This window comes from Caretta caretta, chromosome 20 (assembly GCF_965140235.1).
Source record: "Caretta caretta isolate rCarCar2 chromosome 20, rCarCar1.hap1, whole genome shotgun sequence".
Taxonomy (NCBI): Eukaryota; Metazoa; Chordata; order Testudines; family Cheloniidae; genus Caretta; species Caretta caretta.
In genome coordinates, this window is record NC_134225.1 from 13,782,105 (window position 1) to 13,800,702 (window position 18,598).

The 18,598-nt window shown below is 52.9% G+C and overlaps 2 protein-coding genes across 6 annotated transcripts in view; both read left to right on the forward strand.

Moving 5' to 3' along the window:
* Positions 1 to 6,904, forward strand: part of VDR (vitamin D receptor) — a 128,395-nt gene extending 121,491 nt beyond the window's left edge. For all 4 annotated transcript variants that reach the window (XM_075121454.1, XM_048831816.2, XM_075121453.1 and 1 more), the window contains one exon: positions 444 to 6,904. In XM_075121454.1, coding sequence (XP_074977555.1) covers positions 444 to 703 — 260 coding nt within the window. In that variant the 3' untranslated portion in view covers positions 704 to 6,904. The remainder of the gene's footprint in view (positions 1 to 443) is intronic.
* A 2,313-nt stretch (positions 6,905 to 9,217) lies between these two features.
* MYG1 (MYG1 exonuclease) lies at positions 9,218 to 18,133 on the forward strand. Of its 2 annotated transcripts, none has more exons than XM_048831933.2 (7): positions 9,218 to 9,404; positions 12,022 to 12,134; positions 14,030 to 14,189; positions 15,560 to 15,709; positions 16,239 to 16,361; positions 17,159 to 17,340; positions 17,746 to 18,133. In XM_048831933.2, exons 1-7 carry the CDS (start codon positions 9,225 to 9,227, stop codon positions 17,930 to 17,932), a joined length of 1,095 nt encoding a protein of 364 aa, XP_048687890.1. In that variant the 5' UTR covers positions 9,218 to 9,224; the 3' UTR covers positions 17,933 to 18,133. The 2 variants fall into 2 exon arrangements, with proteins under 2 accessions (XP_048687890.1, XP_048687891.1); XM_048831934.2 differs by having other exon boundaries at positions 12,022 to 12,116.
* The last annotated feature ends 465 nt before the right edge of the window (positions 18,134 to 18,598 follow it).

Here is an 18,598-nt window from a genome sequence, read left to right on the forward strand (position 1 = left end):
GAGCTGGCTCCCCATCTTGTAAAAGAGAGGGGGCAGCTGACAGGGAGATCCCTGTGAGGGATCTGTGATCCTGGAACTTGCTCCCCTCCGTGGTCTGAAATAGCACCCGATTTAGTGGCATGCTGCCAAAAACCTCTGACGTTCCTAACTGAGGGAGGGGAAAGGAGTTTTCAGTGGGTGTCTGGCTGTTTGTTTCTGTTGAAATTATGATGTAGTGCAGCTGTGTCTGACACGTGGCAGTAACGATCGGGCACCTAGAGCCTGGCATAGGTGTACTTCCTGAATCCTTTTAAATAAACAAGCGGCGATAGCAAGAAATCATGGAAATGTCGAGCTGGAAGGGGTCGTCCCCCCACACTGAGCAGGATTATGCTTAGACCATCCCGACAGTACTAATCAGCTAAACCCTTCCCATGACCTGAATTGTTTGCTTTGATTTCTAGACCGCCCTGGCGTGCAGGACACTTCTCTGGTGGAGTCCCTCCAAGACCGCCTTTCCGAGGTCCTGCAGACCTACATTCTGTGCAAACACCCTCCCCCAGGCAACCGCTTACTCTATGCCAAGATGATCCAGAAGCTGGCAGACCTGCGGAGCCTGAATGAGGAGCATTCCAAACAGTACCGCTGCCTTTCCTTCAAGCCAGAGCACAGCATGCAGCTCACCCCGCTGGTCCTGGAGGTTTTTGGCAATGAAATCTCCTGACTTCAGATGCAGGACAGCGCACCGAGAAAGAAAGGGATAAGTCAGCCTGGTGAGCGGGAGGGGTGTGACCCTTAACCAGGGTTTGTATATAGACCCAGTTTAGTTTCACACTACTGGAGAGGACTGCGTTTTCTGCACATCTTCAGTCACCTGAGTTGGCTTGCTGCAGAGCGGCAGCCAACCCAGCTACGCTGCTTTTTTTTTCCCCAGCGAGTGGCTTTTCCACTTGCCTTCCTTCTGTAACCCTATCCCTTATGCTCACATATCCTCACATATCCCTTTATGGCTGTTTCAAGGCTGCCTTCAGACTGAGGCCTTCTTGAAACCACCACTTTTTTGGCTTGTTTTACAAAGTAAAAACTGAAAAGTCAGGCCACTAGTTGGGAGGAAATGACGGAGATTTCATGGGTGAGCTTGGAATTCAGGGCTTCAATGAACCCCTAATGCTGTCTGTGGAGAGAGAACAGTTCTCTAGTTACTCCTCCTATCCCTTCCCAAAGCCTGTTGCCCAAGTGCTGTTGGTGCATAGTTGCTGGCTCATTCCACCCCAGAGCCAGCTGAATGATCCCAGCATATGCACCCACCTCCTCCAACACTGGCTGCAAAGTACAGAAATATCTTAGTCTCAAAATAAATAGGGCAATGCACTTAGGGGAGAACAATTCCTGTATCTCTGAGAGAAATCTCCATTTGCCTGCTGTGTAGAAGCTGAAGATCTCCGAAGCAATGGCACGTTGTGGTCTGTCCCCCTGTTAATGCGACAGGAATGAATGGGATATTTGTAAGGTTACTAGTCTCTTGGGTTGCTCTGAGAGGTGTAGCCAGACTGGAAGTGGTATTTGCCAGTTTCACCCTTGATCTGTGATAGACTGAAGACTGTCTCTTGGGCTCCCAGGATGGATAGCTAAAAGCACGAAAATCCATGCTAATCAACACGCTGTACCATTTTTGTTTCAGTGTTGATGTTGCCAAGTGTCGAGGTGAGACCTCAGATAATCAGTTAGGAACAAACCCTTTCAGCCTGTGGGGTGGCCAGTGGGGTGGTTTCTGGGCCTTTGGGTCTGCTGGACAGTTATCAAATAGCGTCTGAACAGATTACTTGCCAAGCCTGTTAAATGTGCAACATCTTGGGATAACTCAGTAAGAATTAAGCGGGGAAGGATTAATCTCACATCTTCCTACCCTGAAATGTTCTGGTTGCAGCAAGATTTCAGTCTTTACGAGAGGAGTCCTGGTTTCTTAGAACTAAGGAAGAGGAAAAGCAGCCAATAAGCTGTGCATAGCATTGCATCACAGTCAATTAAGGCCTGAGATGAACCCAGTCTTTCATCCTGAGTTCTCCAGAGTTTTCCTGTGCTATGTAGGAGTCCTGCTTTCAATGCACTACAGGACACAGACTCTATTGTGTCAGGGGTCCCATTGTGCTAGGCCCTGTGCAAACATATGAAATCACAGCGGCCAGTGATAGCATCCATTTTGGAGAGAAACATGTATCCACTCTGGGGCCTCCAACAGTGGCAGGTCAAGCGCTATTAAGAGGGCAAAAAAAATTGTAGAAAAATCTGCCAACCAAGGAAAACCAAATGACGCAAGAGCAAAGAAAATCCCTCTAGTTCAGTCCCTTGTGTGTCAGTCGTTGGGTGTGCAGAGGATGTTTGGGGTCGGCTTCTGTTTTGTGTACTATGAAAATTACTTTCCATCTGCTAATGTGCACCTTTAGCTGCCACCACCGCCTTTGTAAACAAGTTGCTCGTTTTCCTAATGCTAAAGAATCAGAATTGGGCTTTGAAGCTCTGTGTTCATGCTCCTCTGTCAAGTGGCTGCCGCATGGCAATGGTGTTGCTTTCTCTGTCTCTTGCACTAATGTGGGAAGATTTGTGTTGCACTTTGGTTGACCCTCTACCGCTCTCAGGAAGTTGCCAGTGGCCTTTCGTGTTAAAACCGTTCATTCCATATGCCAAAACTTCCAAGCACTTATTGTAGGAGAGTGCATTCCCCCAGGTTGTGAGATTTGGAATAAGAAGAAATGTTTCCTTTAAAAAAAAAAAAAAAAAAAAGAATTATTTCATAATTCTGGAAGGAACTCGGCCTGCAGTAACTCACTAACTGGTGACTTCAGAGAGCCGGGATTCCACAAATATATTCTTGGGGGTTATGTGAAATCACGGTATTTCTCTTGTTTAAATTATGCTTTTTCTCTGATTCCTGTGTATTGACTTATGCCTGAAATGCCAACTGTCTCCTCTGTGCTCACTGCCACAGCTCTTCAAGAGGGAGCCCTAAATAATGATGTTTAATAAAACAACGTGATTAAATATAAATAGGAAAACCTCATTACTGAGTAAACTTTCCAGAAAGCTGAGTTGAGACTGGCAGAGAGACCCGGCATGTCATCTGCTTTTTAGGCATCTCAGTATTTGAATGTCATTTAAAATGTGCATAGTTCAAGTGTGTGTCTGCACAGCACAGAGGTATGAGGGCAGGGAGAAGGGTGTGCTGGGACACCACATTGTGAAATGCAGATGTTTAAGCCTCTAGATAGAATCTTCAAAGGGAAACCAAAATAATTCCTCCCATCAGGGTAGAAAAAGGCTGTAGGAATGATAAGTATATCCCTGGAGATATTCTGGGAAATAAGAAATCCTGTGTCCCAGGTGGGGGAGAGACTGCTTTGCTTGTATCTTTGGTTGCAATCTCTCTTGTTTCAGAGTAGCAGCCATGTTAGTCTGTATTCGCAAAAAGAAAAGGAGTACTTGTGGCACCTTAGAGACTCACAAATTTATTTGCGCATAAGCTTTCGAGAAGTGAGCTGTAGCTCACGAAAGCTTATGCTCAAATAAATTTGTGAGTCTCTCTAAGGTGCTACAAGTACTCCTTTTCTTTTTGCGAATCTCTCTTGTGTCCACTTGGTGTCGCTCGCACAGTAAGAATGAAAGCAGCTCCTTTGCAAGCGTTAAGTGCCTTGAGCTTATGTACAGCACAGTTAACCTTTTCCCTATCTGCGTTCCTGAGTCTCGCCAATCTGAAATATCGCTCACTCAGATCCAAGGAATTGATCTCCTCCTTGGTCTCTGCACTTGTCTGAGAAGCCGTGGGAAGGCAGTTCCCTCTCCTCGGAGAAGATCACTGTGTTCTTTAATATAGTTTTCAGAGTAGCAGCCGTGTTAGTCTGTATTCGCAAAAAGAAAAGGAGTACTTGTGGCACCTCAGAGACTAACCAATTTATTTGAGCATAAGCTTTCGTGAGCTACAGCTCACTTCATCGGATGCATGCGTCACCTTTGTTTGAAATCGGTGCCTTAAATATAGATATCTTGTTGCTGTATCAAATATATCTGTACGCTTGTGTAGTGGGTCTTTTAACCTCAGTTGATTTTCCCGTTGGTTGATGTCATGGTATGTGTGTAAACCCCAACCCACCCACGCCCCCCGCGTGTGTGTGTGTGTCTTGCAAGCTGCCCAGTTCTGCTTCTCAGTCCTACCCCCCGCCCCGCTCCAACCCCCAAATCTGGCAGTCTCCTTGGACCGGCTCACTCTGTGTGTCTGGAGAAAATCCAGCCCCCGTGAGGACTTGCTCTTTGCTGCCTCAACTCTGTTCTCTGCCTTCTCAAATGACTCTACTTGTCCTTCAGTGTGTCTTGCCTCAGCCCTGCTAGTTTTCTTCTAAAGCAAAATTAGCACTCTTCACCCCGCATCCCTTGGGCCAGTTGTCCCTTTTCTTCCTCTACTTTCAAGCTTCTCCTTAAATCCTGTCTCTGACTCAGAGCTGGTTGGAAAACTGGAGGAAGGGGTGCTGAAGTTTTTGATTTTTTTTAAAAAAAATTGTTTAAATTTCCCCATGGAAAATTTTGGCTCTTCCTCAAAAATCCAAAGAAGTGTTTGACCACAGAAGAGTTGAAATTTCCCCCAGGATGCAAACATGAAATTTCGTGGTAAAAAAAAAAAAACAATTTTCTTTGGAAAAACTGCTTCAGAAAACTCTCAGCCAGCCATACCCTGATTCCAAGCCCCCTCCTCCTCTCACTTTGGCTTGCTCCTTCTGTGCCTATCCTTTTGGCAACCAAATGATATGGCAGTCTCCTGTTCTGGGGGGGGATAAAAACCTTCTCTTCACCAGCTACTGGACAGGATGGTGCCAGATGGGATGGAAGACTACTCAATATCCCGCTGCCAAGACAACTGTCCCTTTCACCAATTCCTTCACTGGCTTCCTCCCAAGTTCCTCATCTCCCCATTCAGATCTCTGCACAGCCCCATGCTTAAATCTCCTCTGCTGTTTTGCCTTTAACCTCCCTATATGCACCCTCCAAGCTTCCCCTGGCCCTGCCATTCCATCTTTCCCTCGCTTTTGGCATTGTGCCTTGTTGCCATGACCAGCCCACCCAATCAATGCTTTCCCCTCATCTCCTCAAAGCCAGTTGTGGGAAGTGTTCCAGCTGTAGTTACCTCACCCTTCTTGGAGTTTACCCTGTATTGTACCCATTTGTGCCTTTAGACTGTCAGCTTATCAGGGCAGGGACTCTTGCTGTCGCATTTGACCCATAGTACAGTACCATGCTTAACTAGAGCACTATAAATGATTGGAGACCCCTGGGTGTACGTATTTGTTCCACTCGCTAAACTGTGAAGCAGGCATCATTAGAGAAAATCTTTGACTGATGGGAGCTTTCTCTCCATAAAGGAGCCTTTATCAAAGAGGGAGGCTTCCCAATACTATAGCACCACAGTGCTCTAGCAATCCTAACCCATCCTTAGGGAGAACCACAGCTCCTAAGGGGCATCCCGCACAAACGCTGCATAGAAGTTCCCTTCGGTTAGACTTGGAGCGGTTCTGTTTCAGTGTCTCTAATGCGGAAAGGGGAGCTGGGTGGAGAATGGAAGAAAAAAATCCTGGCTATTACTTTGAAACTCCTCAGGTTTTCAAAACTGTTGAAGAATTAGGCTTTTGTAACATTTCTTTTTTTCTAACCCAGAAAATGATACATGGAAGAATGTCCAATGTCTTGCTAAACATTCTCAGTCTTTTTAATAACACATTTTTGACCTAAAAATACCCCACTTTTGTTACAAAAAAGTTTTTGGGTTTTTTTGGGCTGGCTCTAATGAAACCTGTGCATTTTGAAAATGCACACGCCCCCTTTGCATTCTCCTTCCGCCAAAGCTCAATATACCCTATAACTTGCAAGTAAAATACGTCAGAGCTTAAATTTTAAAAAAACAAATAAAAAGCCTTGACCCTCATGACTAAGTGTTTTGAGCAGCTCCAGGTGTATTTTACCCAAATAACTCCAGCTTTGCACCATCAGTCGCCAGGGCATTGCTGTGCCGGGAAAGGGCAACTAATGCCCAAAGAGGGCATGCTGAATATCTCCCTTCGTGTCTTGCTGTTCTAGACTGTTTGCCTGACCTCACCTTTTCTTTCCTAAAACCATTGCACACACCAGGGAAGAACCACCCCTGGGGAAAACTAGCACTAAAGTAAATGTTTGACTGGAGAAACTGAACATATAGACAACCAGGTGATAATAGGGAGGTCTGATTTTTTATATTCTATAAATGGCTTAGTTAAAAGAAAACATTTCTTTACGGTGGTGGGGAAAGGTGGCGGTGGGGGTGGTTGTTTTTAATATTGATCCTGTCAACAAAAACGTAAGTTATAGATCTACAGAATGATTGCGCCAAATTTTGTTGAGTAATTTAGTGTCAAAATGTAAATAACTATTTAATATAGTGGAAATGTTTTATTGTAAATTGGATTTTAAACAAAGTGTTTAAATCATTCAAAGCTGCTCTTTTGAACAGATAGAAGCATGATTTTTTTCTTTCCATTTGTGCATGTAAACCAAGTGTGTACAGTACTTAGGTGAAATTTCTGAATGTGAAACACAGCTCTCTGTTTTGTTGCCTTGTGTAATACAAACTGTAAGGCAATGCACTTTATAAATAAAGATTTAAAAGAAATCTATTTTAATTATAGTGATGAAGAATAGAGGCAGCTGCTGTCTCTTCCTTTTCCCCCCCCCTCCCTGGTATGCCTTGAGCTTTTCCTAATTGGCAAAAAAGAGAAGCTGGAATACATGTGTATTAATGTGAACCCAACTTCAAAGCTTTAATGCTATGACAAAGGAAGTTGGATGCTGTTTCATATTTGTACTACGCTGTTGCCTTATCAATAAAATGTATGATGTTGTGAAAAGCTCATTTCAGTGGGGCTGGTTTGAATCTTTATGGGACTTTTTAAGCAGACAGTGATTCCATGCTTTATACTTCTGGCCTTTCTCCAACAACACTACAGACAGTGTCTTTCTGCCACCTCTCACCGCCTGTACAGCTAGGGGGAACTAGTTCTGGTCTCCACACACAGTTGTATCAGTTTAACTAAAGATGTAGGGTTTTTGATCCCTTAAAAGTGCAAAACCCTGTGTAGCTGTGCTCATTTGATTTCAAGCCTGGCTTATATAGCTCCAGTTTCAACTGATTCCTTACTTATTCAAGCTAAAGCCAGGGTTAAATCTGAGCATCCACACAAGTTTAAATTGGTGCAACTTCTGTGCAACGACGAGGCCTTGCTCCCATAGCATGGTACCTAATTCTGCAACCTGCCCAAGCACTTGCTGGGTAAAGTACACCATGAATAAAAGGAGGCAGAATGTAACCAAATGGCTTTTACAGGGGTATGTAGCAAATTTGCCACAATGACTTTTGCTCAAACAGCGGAGAGTTGAATCGTCTTACTGCAAGTAATAGCTCGTTTTTCAGTTGCGTTTCATGAGCTCTGATATTGTTGCCCTCTTTTTTTTTCCCCCGAACTGATCAGCCAGTCAAAAGTCGGGGCCCTACAGCTGTTCCAGTTGGCAGTAGAAATTGATGGAGCTGGTATTTTCTCTGATGCAGTCTTGTTTATTTATAGGGAATGTGTAAACTCCAGTTGTCCTTGGTTCCTCCTGCATTCGGAACAAGGGGAGCAGTTTCTTAGCCTCTTTAGCCAACAGACCCAAAAACATGCGCTCTAGTTTTCTCCAGGGTGTCACTGTGCTCACCAGCTACTGCTTGGCTTTCTTGTTTTTTACCTTTGCACCTCTTTCTGTTTTGGTCTTTTCTCAGTTTCTGTGTGTTCTGCTTGCTTGCTCTCTTCTGTGCATACTCTCGTGCTTTCACACACACTCAGCAAAAGTCCTGTGCCCTCCTGGGTAGGTTCACAATCTTTTGTACCTCTTCCTAAAAAAAACAAATATGTAACATCTACTGTCTGATTCTCTCACTAAGGCCTTGATTAAATGGGATACAGTTGCAGGAGCGGGGTCTCAGAAGTTACAAAATCAGATACTCTTCTGTTGTCAACACTTCAAAAAGGATGTTGACAAATTGCAAGGAGTTCAGAGGAGAGCAACAAAAATGGGCTGGAAAACCTGCCTTGGAGCTTATTTAGTCTCTTACTCTATCCAATTTGCCTAAGCAGTGACTTGATCAGTCTACATGAAGAAGAGATTGGCGGTAGCAGAGAGCTCTTCAATCTAGCAGACAAAGGCATAATGAGATGCACTGGTTTGGAACTGAAGCAAGACAAGTTTAGACTAGACATAAGGTGTACGTTAAGTAGCAAGTAATTAGCCCTTGGAACAAATTTACCTGCAGAAGTGGTGGATTCTCCATCAGTGAAGTCTTTAAATCAAGATTGGATGTCTTTCTAAAAGATGCTCTGGCTCAAACAGCGTGAGGCTCTCTGGCCTGTGTTATGCAGGTGACACTAAGTGATCATAAATGGTTCCTTCTGGTCTCAAAATCAGGAACCACACACACAAAAAAGCAAGCCTTATTCCTTAGAAACCCTGACTGCTGATCAGTGTTCATCCCATTGACCTCTAGGGGCCAGAGTTTCTAAGGAGCTGTGTGCACGCGAGCTGAGATTTTATGAAAATCTGCCCATTGCTGTCGCAAGGGGAGCTGCGGTGTCCTGAACCCTTTGGAGAACTTGGCCCTTATTTAAGTGCTCAAACAGCTGAGCTCTCTTAAATCTGGCGCTGACCTGGGGGTGCTAAACACTTAATATGTAGCAATTTTCCTCCCATTCCTTCAATTATTTTACTCTCTTAAATATTTATAATGGGCACCTAATACACTAATAATGACGTAGAGCAGACTAAATAGCCACGGGTGAGCGCAATTAACCCTTGGAACAATTTACCAAAGGTTGCCACGGATTCTCCATCACTGACCATGTTTAAAGCCAGAGGGGAAGTTTTTCTAACAGGTCGCCTCCAGGGAGTAGTGGGGGGAAGCTCTCTGGCCTGCCTTGTACAGGCTGATGATCACAACGGTCCCTTCTTTCTAGCCTGAGACTCCATGAACCCAGGTCCGGGTCTCGGCTGCTTGAGAGGCTCTCACCCACCCAGCCCCGGGGGCCAGCCGGGCTCGCTCCGGGAGCACATGGCAGGTGAGGGCAGAGGCCGGGCACGCAGTGGCTTCCCTTGGCCTTGGCGCGCATGCTCGGAGCGCTGCGGGGCATGCGCAGTGGCGGCGGATGGGGTTCGGGCTCCGCGCGGCCCGGCTGCGGCTGCTGCTCCGACCCCGCCCCAGGCCGGGCCCCGGCCCCCAGCGGCCCCGCAGCGCCATGGCCCCGCGCATCGGCACCCACAGCGGCACCTTCCACTGCGACGAGGCGCTGGCCTGCTACCTGCTGCGGCTGCTGCCCCAGTACCGGGTGCGGGACCCCGCCGGGACCCTCCCCCAGCCCTGCCCCCCCGGCTCCCCCCGGCCCGGGACCCCCCCGGGACCTGGGATCCTCCCCCAGAGACCATCCCCAAGCACTGCCCCCCCCAGCTCCCTCCGGACTGGGATCCCGCCCCCCCCAGAACCGTCTCCAGCCCTGCTCCCCCAGCTCCCTCCAGACTGGGACCCCCCCCGGTAACTGGGATCCCGCCCCCCCCCCCGGAACCGCCCCCAGCTCCCCCGAACCGGGACCCCCCCGGGACCTGGGATCCTGCCCCCCCTGGACCCTCCCCCAGCCCTGCCCCCCGTAGCTTCCTCCGGATCGGGACCCCCCCGGGACCTGGGATCCCGCCTCCCCCAAGAACCGCCCCCAGCTCCCTCTGGACCGGGACCCCCCCCCGGGACCCTCCCCCAGCCCTGCCCACCCAGCTCCCCCTGGCCCAGGACCCAACCCGGGACCTGGGATCCCGCCACCCCGGGACCCTCCCCCAGCCCTGCCCTCCCAGCTCCCCCCAGATCGGGACCCCTCCCCCGGGACCTGGGATCCTGCCACCCCGGGAACCGCCCCCAGCTCACTCTGGGCCGGGACCCCCCCGGGACCCTCCCCCAGCCCTGTCCCCCAGCTCCCTGTGAACCGAGACCCCCTGGGATCCCGTCCCCCCCAGGGACCACCCAGCCCTGCCCCCCCAGCTCCCCCCGAACCGGGACCCTCCCCGGGACCTGGGATCCTGCCCCCTCCCAGCTCCCCCCAGACTGGGACCTCCCCAGGACCTGGGATCCCGCCCCCCCGGGAACTGTCCCAGCCCTGCTCCCCCAGCTCCCTCTGGCCTGGGACCCCCCCGGGACCTGGGATCCCACCCCCCTGGGAACCCCCCAGCCTTGCCCCCCCAGCTCCCTCCGGACTGGAACCCACCTGGGATCCCGCCCCCCAGCGGGACCCCCCCAGCCTTGCACCCCCTCCAGCTCCCTCTGGACCGGGCCCCCCCCTCCGGGATCTGGGATCCCGCCCCCCCGGGAATCCCCCAGCTCTGCCCCCCCTAGCTTCCTCCGGACTGGGATCCCGCCCTCCCCGGGAACTCCCCCAGCGCTGCCCCCCAGCTCCCTCCAGATCAGGACCTGGGATCCCGTCCAACCCCCTCCCAGCCCTGCCCCCACCAGCTCCCTCCGGACCGGGACCCCTCCAGCCCTGCCCCCTGGGATCCCACCCACCCCCACACAGCTCCCCCCAGACATTCCCTGGGTCCCCCCAGCCCTGACCCCCGGGACCTGGGATCCCGTGACCCCCCAGCCCTGTTCCCCCCCCAACTCTCTCCAGACCGGGACCCCCCCCAGCCCTGCCCCCTGGGATCTCATCCAGCTCCCCCCAGGACCTGGGATCCCCATCCCTCGGGACCCTCCAGCCCTGACTCCCGGGACCTGGGATCCTACAACCCCTCAGCCCTGGACCACCACCCCCAACTCCCTCCGGACCGGGACCCCCCTGGGACATGGGATCCCGCCCCCCCACCAGGACCCCCCCCAGCTCCCTGGGATCCCACCCACCCCCACCCAGCTCCCCCCAGGACCTGGAATCCTGCTCCCCCACACCCTGCTTCCTCCACATCAGGACCCCCCTCCCCCCACTCCGGACCTGAGATCCACATCCCCTGGGGCCTCCCTGCCCTGCCCCCCTGGAACCAAGGCCCTCATTTCCCAATACACCTCCCCTCTTCCCCCCCCCACCCCTCCGAAACTGAGACTCCTAGTCCCAAGCACTCCCCCAAGACAACCTTCTCCCTGGACCTTTCCCCAAAACCAAGACCCCACAACCACCCTCCCCCAGTCTGCCTTCCTGGGACCTGGGCCACCATCTGATACCACCCCCAGGAACTAAGAAGCCTGGGACACTCCCCCCTCTCCCCCCCCCCCCCCCAAAAAAATAAAAAAACCTGTTTCCACCCTGGGACCCCCACCTGGGAACTGGGACCTACACCCAAGTCTCCCTTCTGCCCACCAGGAGCTGGTACCCTTATCCCGCAGCCCCTTCCCCACCAGGAATTGGGACCCGCAACTGGGATACCAGTCCTCCCATACACCCCAGGATCACCTATCCCTCAGGACTCCTGGCATCCCCACCTAAGACCACCGTACACCAGGACTTCCTCCTGAGAGCACGACCCCCATCCGGTACCCCTTCCCCTTCTCGTCATCCTGGGATCCAACATTCCCGTCCCTTGACACCCCTCCATCCCCTCCTGCTGGCATTGGGGCATGCACCCCTCCCTTTCCCTTGGGATTCCCAGTCCCCTTTGCCCTGGGACCCGGCACCCCTCTTCTGGGACCTCAAACCCTGGACAGTTCTCTCCTTTTCCCAGAGCCTCCAGCTCCCCTCCCGGGCACCGCCCCCCATCCCTTCTGGAGGCTAGCACACCCTGGGACTACGGACAGGGATCCCTCCCATCATCTTTCCTGCCCCAGAAAGCCCCAGTTCCTTCCCCCCTTGGGTGCCTCTGACCACTGCTGAGTCCAAGCCCTGCCCCTGCTGATAAACACAGGGTGGAACTGAATTCACTCCCCTACTGAGCTGCCTTGTGGAGGGGAACCTTTCATTGTGTGCCCCCTCCCTCCAGGATGCGGAGATCGTCCGGACGCGGGAGCCCCAGCTGCTGTCCGAGTGTGACGTGGTGGTAGACGTGGGTGGCGAGTACGACCCTCAGAAACACCGGTACGATCATCACCAGAGGTGAGAGCGGAAACGCACAGCCTCTGCCTGGCCCCTCCCACTGCAGGGGCTCAGAGCATGTTACAAAGGAAAGGGCAGGAGCATCATGCCTCCCTTTATAAATGGGGAGACTGAGGCACGGAGAGGGGGAGGGGAATTGGAGTGGACTAGCGGACAGGGCAGTGGGCTGGGACTCAGGCCACCTGGGTTCTATTCCTGGCTCTGCCGCTGACCTTAGGCATGTCCCTTCCATTCTCCGGGTCTCTTTTTCCCTCCCGCTCTGTCTGTGCAGCACCTAAGCGCAGTGGGTCCCTGATCTCGACTCTCCTGGGATACAGGTAATTAGTGATTTGCCCAAGGTCCTACACCAAGCAACTTAGTAGAACCCAGGTGTCCTTACTTTCACTGGGTCATGGGGCCTGGGCCTGTCCCTCTAAGGGTGTATCTACACTGCATTGTAAACCCAGCCTCAGACTCGGGTTTGAGCCCAAACCCTCCTACCATCCACACACAGATCTGACTGACTCGAGCCAGGAAACCCTCTGGCCCCGGTGTCAGGATATAGATATTCAGGCCCCTCTGTAAAGGCCTAGACTCTAAGAATGTAGGTGTATTCTTATCATGTGGCTCGTTCTAGAGGTATAAAAGAATCAAAATCACTGTCTGCCAGTGTAAGGGCCTTCTCTCACTGTGACAGTCTGAGGCCCTGTGCTTAGGCTAAGGCCTTTGGCTAAGCAGCAGAGGCAGCCATAAGCTGGGAAGTGAACGGTCACATTGAAAGAAGGTGCTATTGGGCTGTTAGGAATACAATCCTGTCCTGATCATGCCAGTCGCCTCCAGAGAAAGGGAAGTGCCTAGAAGATGTAAAAGGAAACTTAGTTTGAGAGCATCCTGTTTGGCAAGAACTCACTTATCAATAGCTGGGATGTGAAATCCTCACTTCTGTATTGTTTTGTCATTATAGTTCCCACTTATTTATTTGCGTGGTCTCTGTCTGATTCTCTGATTGTTTCTGTCTGCTGTATAATTAATTTTGTTGGGTGTAAACTAATTAAGGTGGTGGGATATAATTGGTTACATGATCATGTTACAATATGTTAGGATTGGCTAGTTAAATTTCAGGAAAATGATTGGTTAAGGTATAGCTAAGCTGAACTCAAGTTTTACTATATAGTCTGCATTCAATCAGGAAGTGTGAGAGGGGAGAATGGGGGGGCGGGGGGGGGGGAGTTGGAATCATGTTTTGCTAAAGGGGGAAATGGGAACCGGGAATGGGGGAGGGGGAATTGGAATCATGTTTGGCTAAGGGCAGGAAATGGAACAGGGACACAGGTAAGGCTCTGTGGTGTCAGAGCTGGGAAGGGGGACACTAAGGAAGGAAACTGGAATCATGCTTGCTGGAAGTTCATCCCAATAAACACTGAATCGTTTGCACCTTTGGACTTCAGGTAATGTTGCTCTTTGTTCATGCGAGAAGGACTAGGGAAGTAAGTGGGTGAAGGAATAAACCCCCTAACACCCGGGTCCTAGGACCCAGCTCGGCAAGGGAAGGGAGATCTGAGTTCAAGTCCCACCGAAATTGGATTCAAGACCTGTCATTTTGCAGTGTGGACGCAGCTCCAGACGCAGACCTGAGTCAGAAGGGCTGCGTAGTGCTGTATGGATGGGTTAGCATCCATACATCCAGCATTTAAAACGCAGTGTGGATCTCAAGCGCTGGCTTGGAAACACTGAGTCCACAAGCCTGGGTCCCCCGATCTGGGTTTACAGTGCAGTGTCGACGCACCCTAATGGGCTCAGGCAGTGGGCACAGCAATGGCTAGTATTTAAGTTATTTTGGTGTATAATACACTAAAGAAGGAGGGGTGGCCCCAGGGCCTCAGGAGCTCGGGCTAATTCTTCCCTGCCTTTTGCAGGTCCTTTGCACAGTCCATGCACTGCCTGAGGCCCGACAAGCCCTGGAAAACCAAGCTGAGCAGTGCGGGGCTGGTGTATTTCCATTTTGGCTCCCAGATCCTGGCCAGTCTGTTGGGGCTGAAGGAGGAGGATCCTATAGTGCAAGCGCTGTACGATAAGGTAGGAAGTGGGGAGGCAGGGTGGGTGGGCACTAACCGGGGTGTCCCACGCTCCAGGGCTAAAAAGGCCTGTTTTCCTCCTTAGGAAAATCATAATCAATACCCCTTTCTGGCCCCTCCTGTCTGAGGATCTCAAAGCACTTTGCAGACATAGATGCAGTGATCCTTACCAGCCTCCTGTGTGGTGGATTAGTATCCTTAGCCTTGTTTTATAGCTGGGGAAACTGAGGCACGGAGCAGGGCCGTGTCTTGCCCAGGAATGGTGACTCGCTCGTAGAGGTGGGATTAGAACCCCAGCCCCTCCATCTCTGACCGTTAGACCCTCTTCCCCTCCCAGACCTAGGAATGGAACCCAGGAGTCCTGGCGCCATCACCTTGCTCTAACGGCTGGCTGATGCTCCCTTTGTAAAAAGTCCTATTCTGCTGACGTTCCCCAGGAAACCGGCTTTTTTTAGACACACTCTCGCTGTCCATATTCTCGGATTCCCACCATGATGTGGGCTTGGGGGGAGGGGGGGTGTTCATCCCAGCTGCACCCCAGAGACAGGGGAAGGCAGGTAGCTGCTGCCTTGTTCAGAAGCTGCAGGGGCCAGTTCAGCTCCTGGTACAGGCTCGGCCTGTCCTAACTTGAAAAGCACCCATGGGACTTGGCAGGGGTTCAGCATTGCAGATGGGTAAGGATGCCCCATCCTTGCCTCTGCCCTGACGCGGGATGTCCCTGCTTCTGGGATAGAGGGGTCCCTGTGTTGCTGGGATCCCCCAGGAGGGGCTCTTGGGCCTGGCCTGCCTAGCAGCCATAGAGGGGTTGGATGGAATCTGGAGAATCTCTGCACAAGGTTTCCTGCTCACGCGTGCCCGGAGTTGCTGTGGTTTACGGTGGGTGCGCTGTCCTCCCAAGCCCAGCTCACATTTCTGTATTAACAGAGCTAAGGCGTAGCTAGGCTTATGGTCTCAGCCCCTCGGGGCAGGTCGTTTTCCTAGCAGCCCTTGCTGCTCCTTCTGCTGGTAGCTGGAAATGCAGAGTTTGTGGCCTCAGAAGGCCAAGCTGGGTCCTTTTCTGCATCATGCATCTTGGCGGCCGACAAAGGATCCGCAGGGGGAGCCGGGCTGGCAATTCTGTCTGAGCCAGAGCAGACTCTGGCTTGGTCTGGGTACCTGCAGGGCTGGCGAGAGTTAACCCTCTTTGTGGCACTGAAGCCAGCAGGTCACCGTGGCCGCTGACTCAGATGGGCCCGTTTTTACGGCCTCTGATCTGCTCGTGACCGGCCTGAATCCGCCACGAGGCTCCATCGGGAGGTGGGCAGGGCAAGGAGCCCCCTTCCCCCATCCCCCCCCGGACCTGTTTTATCCTCTCCTCTGCCCCCATCCCAGCTGTACGAGAACTTTGTGGAGGAGATCGACGCCATCGACAACGGCATCGCCCAGTGGGACGGGGAGCCTCGCTACGCCATGACCACCAACCTCAGCGCCAGGGTGGCCAACCTCAACCCCCGCTGGAATGACACGGACCAGGACACGGAGGTGGGCACGTGGGGGTGGGCGGAGGGGAAAGCGCAGGTACCAAGTGGGCTGCACCATGGAAACACGGAGGGGAGCATAGACTTAGATAGGGGGTGGGCTGTACCATAGGCGCCGACCTCCTATCTATCTATCTGACCCTACCTCTATCTATCTGTGGGTGCTCCGGGGCTCAAGCACCCCTGGGAAAAGAATTGTGGGTGTTCAGCACCCACCAACCACAGCTGTTCAGCGGGGAGAGGGAGGGCAGAGAGCAGCAGGCGGGCGGGGCCTCAGGGGAGGGGGTGGAGCAGGGGTGGGAAGAGTCAGGGGAGGGGGTGGAGTGGGGTAGGGAAGAGGCTGGGAGCGGGGCCTCGGGAGGGGGTGGAGCAGGGGCGGGAAGAGGCAGGGGGCGGGGCTTTGGAGGAAGGGGCAGAGTGGGGCAAGGCCTCTGGGTGGAGCGGGGATGGAGCCTCCCACAGGGAAAAATTAAAGTCAGTGCCTATGGGCTGGGGAAGGAGCAGCTAACGTCCCTGGCTTGTTTCTCCTCCAGGCCGGGTTCAAGAAGGCGATGGAGCTGGTGGGCCAGGAGTTCCTGGACCGTCTCAATTACTACCACCACTCATGGCTGCCGGCTCGCGTGCTGGTGGAGGAAGCCATTCAGAAGCGCTTCAAGGTATCTTCAAGCACGCAGGGGTTCTTGGTCTGGGGTCTGCGACCAGCCCTGGCCTTCCCACGTGGGGATTCTCAAGTTCGGGGGATCCTGGGGTGGCAGAGGCTGATCAATGTCCTGTTGGCTGTATGCTGGGCTGGGGTGTTGAGCCTAGATTTGGTTGACGGGCTTGGCCCAGTGCCCAGCTTGGGTTTCCAAGGATAATTCATACCCCTTCCAAGGATCTCCAAGCACGTGATGTCCACTGAGGTTGATGCCCACCAAAGAGAGAGAGAGACACACACACACTCAATAAATTTCCACTCTGCAGAAGTGGGGCAGCAGCCTACCTGAGGCCACGCAGTGAGCTGGGAATAGAACCCAGGAGTCCCGACCCCCAGCATGTCCCCTGCCTGCGTTTCTCTGGTCACTGAACATGCTTGGCAGCTATTCCCACCGGCTACTCCAGGGGCTCTGCTTTTACGGGCAGGTGGGTTTCTTTCGACCCCAACTCCCTCCCTAGGGCAGTGACAGGGCCGCATTGGGCCAGGCACTGCACAGACACACAGTCAGGGGCTGTGCCTGAGCTTCCCCGAGTCAGGGACTTGCCCAGAGAGCTGAGACTCTAGACACTGGTGGGGAAACAGAGGCACAGAGAGAGGAAGTGACTTGCCCAAGATCACTCAACAGATCAGTGGCAGAGCTAGGAATAGTCCCAGCCCAGGGCACAAATCCATTGTGGTCGTAATGGCCCAGCATCCCGGGAGCTCTTATCTGCTCCCCTCCCTTCCTGAGTCCCATGTCTCCCTCTCCCCTGTCAGGTGGACCCCAGTGGCGAGATCCTATTGTTCTCCCAGGGCGGCTGCCCCTGGAAGGAGCATCTCTTCAGCCTGGAGTCGGAGCTGGGGGTGGAGAAACCCATCAAGTTCGTCCTGTACGCAGATCAGAGCGGCCAGTGGCGAGTGCAGTGCGTCCCTGCCGGGCTCCACACCTTCCAGAACCGGTGAGACCCTCAGCCCCCAGAGCCCCACCCCCAATCTTTTCCTGCATGCCCCCGCCCCCAGCAATGGGGTGAGGGAGAGACAAGCCACTGCCTCTGTGAGGGGAAGGGAGCGGGGGTTGGGAGTGGAAGCCGCGAAACGACATAATTGTACGAGCACAAACACTGTGTAAACTAGGCCCAAGTGGGGCTTGCTTGGGTTCATCTTAAACCTGCTCCTAATGTAAACGGAAATCAGAGCGCTTGTGTGTCTTGGGTATTTCACACTATTTCTGGGTACAGACAAGCTCGGTGTCTGAGCTGGGTCAGGTGAGGGTGCCAGGGAGGTCGAGAGCCTTTGGACGCGCCTCAAGTGCTCTGAGCTCAGCCACGCTTCTTTCCTCCTTGCTCGGTTTCTCTCCTGGCCAGGCTGTCCCTGCCGGAGGAGTGGCGCGGAGTCCGGGACGAGGCGCTTTCCCAGCTCAGCGGCATCCCGGGCTGCGTTTTCGTGCACGCCAGCGGCTTCATCGGAGGCAACCGGACCCAGGAAGGCGCACTGCGAATGGCGCAGAGCACGCTGGCTCAACAGACCGGCTCTGACGCACCAAGCAGCTGATTGCCACCAGACTGTCCCCACAGAGCTGGCCTTCTGGGTCCCGCAAGCTCGTCCGGGTCGTGCCATGAGGAGAGCAGTGGGAGCTCTCGAACTGGGCCCTGGCCAGCAGAAACCCCTGGAGGATGGAGGCCGGGTGGCCACGGAATCACAGCGAGGATTGGAAAATGGCTGGAAGTGGAACAATAAAGGATTGTGGATGGACCTGTCTGCATTGGGTCTGTCTGTCGCGCGGCTAGGCCATGACGTAAATCAGGTCGGCCATGCTGGTCCCAGCCCTGTAGTATACTTGTGCTGTGCATCTGTGCTGGGTTGCATCAATTGTGGTGCGCCAGGTAAACAAAGCGACACCAGCTGTGACGTTCCCTGGGGCGCAATCTGGACTGATGGACAATTCTCCAGCCTGGGGTGCCCACATGCAGCCTCCAGCATGTACATCACTCCCACCTACGCTGTCTGAGTGCTACAGCCAGCCGCTCCGGACTTACACTGCAGAGAAACTCCCAGTCCCAGATTTGCCCCCAGAAACATGAGTCATGTACTGCCCAGCTCTCTCCTGGACAATACAACCTCATATAAAGTCTGCCATTTTATTAACCTAACTTAACAAGCTAAATGAATTCAAAGCACAGGTCTCTCTTACGCAGTGCTTCAGCAGTCTAACTGGCT